Source organism: Empidonax traillii, unplaced genomic scaffold (assembly GCF_003031625.1).
Source record: "Empidonax traillii isolate 1590-97213 ecotype Southwest subspecies unplaced genomic scaffold, ASM303162v1 scaffold413:size1348891, whole genome shotgun sequence".
In the NCBI taxonomy this organism is placed as follows: Eukaryota; Metazoa; Chordata; class Aves; order Passeriformes; family Tyrannidae; genus Empidonax; species Empidonax traillii.
In genome coordinates, this window is record NW_020955606.1 from 177,311 (window position 1) to 188,130 (window position 10,820).

A 10,820-nucleotide genomic window follows, 5' to 3' on the forward strand; every position below is an offset into this window, starting at 1 on the left:
AACTAACACCAGAAAGTGCTAGCCTGCCACTGCACGAGGCCAGTCTCAAAGTAGTTTGGTAGTTACCTTAACAGCTATAAAAGGTGTAAATCTGTAGAGAGGACAGAAAGAATAAAGAGAGAAACTGCCCTACCTGTCTCCTACTCCACAGGGAATAACACAAGCTACATTCACAGTAACTGATCCTAGTAACTGCTCTAAATGGAGAGGAAAAAGCTGTGGCTGAAATCTCTGTACAAATTACAGGGAGACAAGCCTGTATCTCCAGCTCTCTCTCTCTCTAAGTCTAATTCTTGTGCTGCACCATTGCTATAGAACTTTAAGGCCCTTTGTATGACATAGTAAATACAGAACTAAAAAACTTCATGCACAGAAAGGCCTCTTCAGCATCACCACGAGGCTATTAGTGTCTCCCAGAACAATACACGCAGTAAGTGTGTGATAGGTGTGTATTGTCTTAAAAAAAAAACACCTCAGAAGATGAGATGTTTAAGAAGAGGCAAGAGACTTTCTTATAAGTGACTGTAGAAATGCGCTCACACCCTGAGCAGATGGCTCCTGGGGCAGAGGGAGCAGTTTTTTTGCTTCTCACATTCCAACCTGGTCTTTAGAGCACAGCAGAATAAAGCTGGAACATTTCAGACGCTCAGAGCGTATCACGTGGGGCCATTAGGGCAGGATTAAATAAACATAATTAGAGGAACTCCTTCTGAAAGATGGTTCCGCTAAGGGATTCGAGTGCACACCTATTCTGTGCCCTGCTTGAAGTCCTAGTGCTGCTCCACTGCTAGAAGCAAATGGCTTTTGAAGGCAGCTCAGAGCCACCGAGCAGTCGCTTAGCTTTATAGTTTGCGAGCTGCATGTCATCTTTGAAGGCTGGGAAATTGCAGAGGCAGTGCCGTGATTCCCAGCCGAGTGAAGCAGACACTTGACACATTTCATCCCTTGCAATTAAGGCAGAAAAGCAGAAACGGGGAAATTCAAGCAGCATTTTAGCGGTAGGCCACTCCCTTATCAAGATGAAGTACAAGCCTCACCAACAGATATATGCAGGACTGGTGCTAAGCACAGACAGTAATAAATGCATGTGAACTTTGCATGAGAAAGCCTCACACTTAGGAGACTTCATTTAGTGCTCTTAGTCATTTACACACATCCTTCTAAAGCGAAGAAGCTCAGACATAATCAAACCCTGTGTGAAAATTACCAAGTCAAATGCTGTTGTTCTGTTCTGTTCTCTTTTAATATCAGAGCACAAACTTCCCAGCACAAAAATACAATCTTGTGATAAAATGACTAATACATGACTAAAGCCATTTTCCGTTGTTCAGGCATAGCTCTGGGGATCATTTGTTTTTCATGGTAGATCCCTCAGACAGTGAATTCCTCTGGTGGTTGGGATTATATTAATGACCAGGACTGTTAGTCACCTCAAGGGAGCTGAAATAGGATGCCACTCTGGTTGCCATTATTAATTCCAACTGCAGATGTGAAAATTAATTTCATGGGTATTTTTATAATTTCCTTTTAGTTAAGGATTAGAGTTTCCGAATGACCCAGACTCCGGATGGAGACAAATTTGAGCTGGGTCTGCCCAGTACCCCCATAACAGTGAACCAACCCTGATGAAGTAGGAGGAAAAAAATAGACTTTCCATCCCTCACATGGTGAAGACAATGACACTGAAAGGTATCAGATGTCATAATGACATACACTTCTTTGCACCAAGACCGTGTAAAGCAATCCAGTAAATTGCAGGTTGTTTTTATTTCTGTAGAAGAATAACACATTTGCCAACCGTGGGAGAAAAAAGAAGTTAAATATATCAAACCAAATCAAATGTAGCTGATTAGAAAGCTACAGTTTCCACTTGCTGGCACCGGTACTGTTTTCACATAGATTTTCTGACAGATGCTGCTATATCTCCATACTCAAGAAGACAGTTCCAGCAGCCAAGCTCCTGCCACAGAACTCAAACCTGGCATCCTTAACCATAGGTGGAGTTGGCCTATTGAATTTGGGGAATGGGAGGGGAATGCTGGGAGAGGAGATGGCTTACCTTGGCTGGAGAGGGCAGGAGTTGGAATCATCTGGATCCATTATGGAGGGACAGACTGGGAAGGGGGAAACACCCCCCCCCCACTCACGCCCTCCCCTCCTCTCCCTGTTTCTGCCCATGATTAAGCTTCAACTCCTGCCAGTTCAACTGGCAAAGGTGTTGGTTCCAAACCTGTCCTGTATTCCTCTGACACCTCCTCCTGCCAGAGCCTAGTGAGTAATGCTCGGAAGATAAACAGGTTAGGCCAGATTCAGTCAGATAATTAAAGGCTGGAGGTAACGTAAGATCCTTGTGTGCTCTTATACGTACAGCTTATCCGGGGTTTTGGGTTATAACACCTTTCATCCGACAGCCCTCTCCTCATGTCTGAGGCATCTTTGCCATGTGGTCAAGCACTCTGCCTGCCCCGAGACGGACAGAGACCAGCAGAGGTCCCGCCCGGGGCTGCAGGGCTCGCTGCTCCCTCCTTGTCTGTGTCGCAGCCACCAGCTCTCCACCCATCTCCAAGTGTCTCTTCTTTTACTGCTGCCGTGCAAAGTTTTTTATGGCCCGGTCCCTCTCCCCCTGCACCCCCCGGAGCCGTTTCCATCAGCGCCACCCGGGCGCGCAGCGGGGAGAAAAAGCTGCCGCTTGGAATTGGCTTCGCTTTTCACCTCCCTCCCTGCGCCCAGAGTGACCCTCCCCGCGCAGAGCTGCCAGAGCCGCGGGGCTCGACGCCAGCCCTCCTCTGCTATAATGAACCTTTTTAGGTCATGAAAGCCAAGAACCTTGTGTTGCTAAAGACCCCATCAGTTACTTTAAGCAGTTATCGTATTTTTACTGTTTACAGGGAGTAAGTCCAGAGCGTGGCGCTCAGCCCATCGCACGCAGCGCGGTTTATCACCAAAAATTAATGAGTTTGTGCCATCTCGCACTTCAAGACATTAAATCACAGTTTTGTTTAAAATTTACTGAAGTTCACAAGTTTTAATAAAAGACCGCCTCAACCTTCACAGTTACACGTCAAAACATCATGTCAGAATCATGCCCTCCTCACCGCTTACTGACGGCTGACTTCAAGAAAGAGATAGCATATAAAATTCACTTATTTTTTCATGCTGCCACTGCAACCATTCTTACTGTTGAAACAACTCAATGCAGAGCAGAAAGGGAGAAAAGCAGCAATAATTTTTTTTTTGAGTTCAAATAGATACAAATGCAGCGTGCATATTGCAGGATGTTATTGTGAGAGCTCAGATACATAACATTAATATAATTGCTTTATTCTCTTCCTTAACTTATGCTAGTTTTCTGCTTCTGTAGAGTTTTCAGATTAATTTGTGCAGGAGTTTTTACCAGGTTCTCCACTTACCCACTTCAGCTGATTTCAGAGCAAACACCACATTGTACGGCTGCACACGATCACCCAAGTTATAAATGATAAATCCCACCATAAAGCTTGATAAAAATCTTTATTGCTATTTCAGTTTTTATTTCTTTTAAATAAATAGGTTTCTTAGCATCGAAAATGTCTTCATTGATTTTTACATTTAGGCAAAAGCTGTTTGTGAAAATTAGTAAACTGGGACATGCATCATGAAACAAGCACAGTGTAAATCTGGTGACACCAACCTTTAGCCACGTCTTAAGAGTCACTTGCAGCTTTTCAGTCGCACCTCTGTGCTGTCTTCCCTCCAGGTGGAGAAACTGCTTCTGGATCATACAAAGTTATTTGGAGCATTTCTAGCACTTTATGAATGTTATAAGTTCGTTAGGACTCAGGGCAGACAGAGCAAACTCACGCACTCAGGTGTAGCACCGATGCTGCGTCTTCCACATAGTGACTGTCAGGCACCTCCAGGGGAATAAAGTCGAAGCAGCTGCTAAAACCTCACAATTTCTAAAGCTAAAACACAAGCCCTCTTGGATGCAACACAAAAGCAACCAAGATGTGTGTTTAAGCCTGACTTTTCAAGCTACTTTTTTTCTAGCATAGCAATAGAAACTGTACAGACAAATGAAAATAGGTTGTATATTCAGGGTCTGTGCAGAATGGCCAAATAGGAGACTGCAGAGGAAAATAAAACAATTCTTTTTCTCCCCCTTTTGCACAGTTTTGAAATGCGGCAAGTCTGGTGGATTCAGTAACACTAATACAAAACTGGAAAGTGAAGAGAGAGGAAAAGCAAGTTTCATTAACAGAGAGAATTCTACATAAAATATACCGGAGCTGATGGAGGAAAGGAAGAAACAGCCAAGATGTTCAGCTGCAAGTGGAGTCCAATTTGATGCTCAGCGTGAGCTTAAAGGGAAGATTTTCTCAGCCTTAAAATAAAAGAGCAGTATTGGATGCGTATGGGGCAGAAAACTGTCGTCACAGAAATGGATTGTACCGGGCTCGGGAAAAGCGAGAGTGGCAAAAGTAGCTCATTTTGCTGTGCTACATTTATAGATGTGCTCATTTGAATGCTCCCAGGAGGACCAGCTTTATGCTGGTCCAGACAAAATTACGCAGGCATCCTACCACGCCATGCCACGATGATAAACCCCGAGCGTACAGGAGATCCACCACAAGTTAACTGGGAATTTTGCCTTTGAATTTTGGGGAGCAGACCTGATTTCCTGCCAGCAGATCAAATGCTTTCTTTCATTTCTTGTAGGATCAGCCCTCTGACATAAACAAATTGCTAACATCAAGGACCTGATCCTGCTTCCACTGAAATCAATACAGGTTTTGTCATTGGTTTCAATGGGATCAAGGATTCAATCCCACCGTTTTTGAAGTCAATAGGGTTTGGGTTTTCTCTGAATAAGCAAGGTTGCGTTAGTACTGCAGAATGGGCCTAAATTATATTGATTATTTGGATGTAAAACCAAGCATAAAAACAGGATTAGGTGAAAAAGGGAAATGTATGAGAGAGTGAGCGTAGAGCAGCATCCATTCATGGCGTGCAGCGGGTCAGCAGGAGCTCCACCAGAGCAAAGGCTGCAGTGGCACAGCACCAGTGAGACAAGTCCATCGGAAAATACTGGGGGGAAGAAAGACGAAAATTCACTGTGGAGAGCCTTTTTCATCTGCTCCTTCTAAAGCAAACCTTTGAGTCACTCACCCTTTATTAAAAACAAACAAAACATTGACAGAAGAAATTATTGTCACATATACACACACAGAGTAATTGATTCTGCTTCTTCGCTGCTGCTTCTTTTCCCTCTTCTCCGATACAGGGTTGTTCTGCGTTTCTGTAACAACTACTGGCAAATCAGAATTTATTGTACATATGTTTGTGTTCCACTTAATAAAAAATATACTTATATTTTCAGATAAACTTTGTTAGTAATTCATGAGGTAAGTGACTATTTATGCTAATAAGGGAGAAATATATTCTCAAGCATAATGCATTACATAAATTTGAATGCAAAATGTTCAATTATGAAGTAAATACAGGTAATGTGAATAGTAAATTACATCCAATAAAAATATATAAAGAATGTGTCTTCAAAGAGGGAGAGGCTTTTATTTGCGTCTGTGAGTTGTTTAAAGAGAAAAGAATTAATAAATACTGAATTACTCTTATGATGATTTAGCTCATAATTCACCAATCCATAACGACTCCCAGTAATCAGACTGTTGTTTCATACCCTCCAATATAAGGCAGGACTGTTTCCTCAGCAATTTTATCCCTACCAGATTATCTCGTCTGATTCTATTAATTCTCTCCCATAAATCTGCTAACAGTGATATGTGATTTACTTACCCTGTTAACTGATCTGAAGACTGTTAAAAGGATTTATCTAGCACTGCACCTAGGAGCAGTTTATGCCTTATCACTCTGCTACCCCGAAGAAGTCTTTCTGAAATCAATTTGGCCGGTTTCATAGTTAAATTCAGCGGGCACTGTTTAGTTCTGCACCATAAAATAAGACACTAGATAAACAAAAGGAGCAGTAACTGTACTTAATGTGTTGGCCTTGATATGTGTTTAAGTTATAACAAATCACACCCTGAGTCCATATAACACAGGACCTGCACGTTTTGTTTCTGCTAAAATCCCGTGTGTTGAGTATAGACACACACACGCACACACACTCCAGCGGTGGAAGTTCCTGCCTCAGCTGCTGGCGTGCTCAGCGCAGGCCGACCCCAGTGGATTTGGAGTTAATGTTTCACGTCCCCCCCTGCACGATCTGTCAGAAAACTCTCCCACCATAAATATACATTAGTTTGGAGGCTTATGAGCCAGGTCAGCGGCACGCTGGGAGCGAGAAGGGCTCCACGGTACGCCGTCGAACAGCGATGCTTAAAAACAAGCCAGAGCAAGAGGCTGTGAGAGGGACGGTGGAGTTTTCCCTCTGCCTGGCTCAGGGCAGGATTGTTACAAACAGTGCTGGGAAAAGGGAGCAGTCTGAGGGAATTGGCCTGCGATAATTGTGGAAAAACTGAAGACTGAATAGCTCTAATTGAAATGAAAGTGTGTGATTGTTATGGAAGAAACACTGTTAATAGAGGACTGTAAATGTTTAGACACCCATTGTGAATAGCCAAATAATAAAGAAAAATACTACTAAAATGAGAATTACATAGTGTAGGGAGGAGAATGTTGCTTCTGAAGGTTATCCAAAAATTGCTAATAATGTTTTTTTCTCTGCTGCGCTGAACAGTAGAGACATTTTGGTGCAGCAGTTCTGTGTAACAATCACACAAGAACAATATTGTACAACTAATAATTTTACTCGCTGTTCTGGTAGGTCAGAGCTTCAATTAATTTGCAGCACTTGCTTACATTGGTATCAATTAAGAGACGGTCCCCATTAGCTCACACAATTTCATACTCTTTGTCTAGAGTTCAGAGTTTACTCAGGAAATTTACTCGTTTGCAAATGTAGCACTTTGGATCCTCACATCCAAACAAACTATTTTATGGGGCTGGAGCCACATTTCCACAGCCATCTACCACACAGGCAAGGGAAATACTACAACTGTGCATTCTGAAACGCCACAACCTTTTCATTTAAAAGTATTAGCACCCATTTTATGTCTCTCATAGGTGAGCATGTTAAGCGGCATACAGTGCCACATTCATCTTGCTCTGGTAAAAAACAAATAGAGGGAATTGGACTGTCCTGAGGGGATTTATGCCGTGAGCCTGGAAGTTTTGTTGATTCCAACAAAGTGAAGAAATAGGAAAGCCAGCCCGAGTAGTTAGCTTGTATTAACTTTGTCATGAATCGCAATCTGTAAGATAAAGCCAGCAGATGTCCACGGCTCTGTGTGTGCGGGTGTGTTTTGGGACCGTGCAGAATTGCTATTTTAATTTTGTTAGAGATGTTGGTAGCATTTTTTATCTTTACAGAATTGCCACTATGATCATTTCTTGATGTGGTTATCTCCCTAAATTTGCAGTATGCCCTACCCCTTTTAGCTGCCAGGAACAGTACATGCTGTATGACTTTCAGATGTTAGTACTGGCACTCACACTGATAATGGCATAGTCAGAAGATGTTATCCATTCGTAAATCCACTCGCCAAGTCCTATTTCCTAAGCAGAGATTCTTTGGCTATTGCAAATGATGACTTTCACAGTTGGTGAAAAATCACCCAGAGCCTTGCCCGCACCTACAGAGTGATACCCTGAGTGGGGTTATAAATAGTGAACTCCGAGGGGGAAGGGACCGGGCATGGGGAGAAGGAAGGATTTGAAGTACAATGTTCAAGAAGCAGGTTTAATATATGACCAAGTGTCAGAAGTCAGGTTTCTGAGAATTACTTTTCAGATAAACAACTTTATAGCACCGCGCTTAATCTTACTTACTAGAGACATCTCATTTATCACGGAATTACAAGTAACTTTAATTCTATCGATATTCCCATAAAGCCCGGTCGGAAAATCGAGACTGGCAGCCCGGGAGGCTGCGGGTCTCCCCGGCCCGGGTGCAGCCGGGGCCGGGCGGGACCGCGGAGGCTGCGGGGGCGGCGCCGCCCCGACGGGGGGCCCGTCCTGTCCCGTCCCCTCCCGTCCCGTCCCGTCCCGTCCCGTCCCCGCGCTGGCCGGGCCGATCGGCACTGACCTGTGGACGAGAGATGGCGCTGTCGAGGTTCGAACCGAAGCCGCTCCGCTCCTCTCCAGCCGCTGCCGCTCCACGGCCCCCGGCCCGGCCCCAGCCCCCTCCCGGAGGGGAAAGGGGGGCGACAGGAGGGGGTGGGGGTGGGAGGTGATGGGGAGACGAAAGTAAATACAATTAGTTCTAAATGTATTAAATTAATTAGTCCGGGCCGGCAAGCCTAGTGCGGCGCCGGGAGAGGTGGAGGGGGAGGGGGGGGGGATCGGCGCGGGGCTTGCAAACTTGAGGGGCTCTCGCACCTCCGGGGCGGGCTGGGGAGGGGGATGGAGGGATCGATGCCCCGTCCCCAGTACCGAAATAATCAGTAAGTGAGCGGGGCGCTGCGGGGGAGCGGAAGCGATGGCCCGCGGCCGGCGCGGGGGAAGGGCGCAGGTACCAGGGCCGGGCACGGCGGAGCCCCGCGCCTCCCTCTCCCCGCTGGGCGCTGCCGGGCTCCCCTCGGGGCTCCGCGCCCGGCGCTCCCCCTCTCTCCTCCCGGCCGGCCGGAGCTTCCCCGCGCCCTCGGGTGCCCGTGCGGGCGGGCAAGGGCAGCTCCCGGGCACCCCGCCCCGGGGCAGGGCGCTCGCCCGGTGCGGCGCGGGAGGAGCGGCCCGGCGGGTGCCCCGTCCCGTGCCGAGCCGTGCCGTGCCCAGGCGCGGCCCCGGCGGCCAGGAGGGGGTTAAGCGGGCGCTGACAGTCAGCTGAGCCCTGACTGACAGCCCGGAAAGTTTCCCTGTCGCTATACTCCTATGCTAATGAGCCCGGGCGGCGGGCGCCCATTGGCCCGGCCCCGAGCCCGTGTCCCGTGTGACGTCAGGGGCGCTATAAAACCCCGCAATGCTTTAAACTCTCCTGCCGGATCAAACCTTTAAATATTTTTCATCTTCTTGCTGTAGCTTTGAGGCCGAGTTGTTTTTTTTTTTTTTTCCTCTCTCTCATTTTTTTTTTTGTTTTTAACTCTTATTATTATTATTTTGGTTGCGATACAGACTCGTGATTTTTTTTTTAATTTTTTTCGCCTTTGCTCTCTCTCCCTCCTCCCTCCCCCGATGAACCTCTCTCCTCGCTCTGCACTTTGCACGAGAGAGCCCAGAGGAAAGGCACCATGAAGTGTTAAAAATAACAAAACAAAACAACAACAACAACAAATTTACTCGCAACAACACCAGCTAACACTTCCAGCTGCGGTTCGCGAGCTGCAAAAGAGAGCGAGAGGAGAGAGAGAAGGGAGGGAGAGAGGAGGAAAAAAAAAAAAAAACCCTCTATGCAAAAGGCGAATAGCGAGAGCCCCGCGCTCTGATGCATCAGCGGAGCCTCTACGAGGGATAACGCGGAGCGGGAGCGGAGCCGCCGGGGCGGACCGGAGCGGAGGCAGAGCAGGAGAGCGGAGCGGAGCTCGCCAAAAATCAAGCTGGCTCACCCGGTGGCGACTCAGAGCAGCCCCCTTGCTCCCGGAGCGCACCCTTTCTGGAGGACTCTCGGCAGCAAAAGGATGGCATCAGAGCTGGCGATGAGCAGCTCCGACCTGCCCACCAGTCCCCTGGCCATGGAATATGTTAATGACTTCGATCTGATGAAGTTTGAAGTGAAAAAGGAGCCGGTGGAGACCGATCGCATTATCAGCCAGTGCGGCCGCCTGATCGCCGGGGGATCGCTCTCCTCCACCCCGATGAGCACGCCCTGCAGCTCCGTGCCCCCGTCCCCCAGCTTCTCGGCGCCCAGCCCCGGCTCCGGCTCCGACCAGAAGACCCACCTGGAAGACTACTACTGGATGACGGGGTACCCGCAGCAGCTCAACCCGGAGGCGCTGGGCTTCAGCCCCGAGGACGCGGTGGAGGCGCTGATCAACAGCAGCCACCACCCGCTGCCCGGCGCCTTCGATGGCTATGCTAGAGGGCAGCAGCTGGCCGCGGCCGCCGGCGGCTCCGTGCCGGCCGAGGAGATGGGCTCGGCGGCCGCCGTGGTGTCGGCGGTGATCGCCGCGGCGGCGGCGCAGGGCGGCGCGCCCCACTACCACCACCACCACCACCACCCGCACCACGGCGGCGGCGGCGGCGGCGGCGGCGGCGGCGGGCACCCCCACGCCGCGGCGCCGGGCAGCGCGCCGCCCTCCTCCGCCTCCTCGGCCGCCGGCTCCGGCTCCGGCGGCGGCGGCGGCGGCGGCGGCGGCGCCGGGGGGCTGCACCACCCGCACCACGGCGGCGGCGGCGGCGGCGGCGGCAGCGGCCTCCACTTCGACGACCGCTTCTCCGACGAGCAGCTGGTGACCATGTCGGTGCGGGAGCTGAACCGGCAGCTGCGGGGCGTCAGCAAGGAAGAGGTGATCCGGCTGAAGCAGAAGAGGAGGACCCTCAAAAACAGGGGCTATGCCCAGTCCTGCCGCTTCAAGAGGGTCCAGCAGCGGCACGTCCTGGAGTCGGAGAAGAACCAGCTGCTGCAGCAAGTGGAGCACCTAAAGCAGGAGATCTCCAGGCTGGTCCGGGAGAGGGACGCCTACAAGGAAAAGTACGAGAAGCTGGTCAGCAATGGCTTCAGAGAAAACGGATCCAGCAGCGACAACCCTTCCTCTCCAGAGTTTTTCATGTGAGTTCCCACAGCCTTGCCACCTTAACTAAAAGTTCTCCGTGTGAGTTGTTGTTGGGGGCTTTGCTAGAGCCACAACCCCGCTTGCCACCTTCTATTA

General features: G+C 48.9%; 1 protein-coding gene across 4 annotated transcripts in view; it reads left to right on the plus strand.

Annotated features, from left to right (window-relative positions):
- Window positions 1-8,811: 8,811 nt before the first annotated feature.
- MAF (MAF bZIP transcription factor) overlaps window positions 8,812-10,820 on the plus strand; it is a 184,609-nt gene continuing 182,600 nt past the window's right edge. For all 4 annotated transcript variants that reach the window (XM_027893943.1, XM_027893947.1, XM_027893945.1 and 1 more), the window contains exon 1: window positions 8,812-10,720. In XM_027893943.1, the coding sequence (XP_027749744.1) occupies window positions 9,630-10,720 (1,091 nt within the window). In that variant the 5' untranslated portion in view covers window positions 8,812-9,629. The remainder of the gene's footprint in view (window positions 10,721-10,820) is intronic.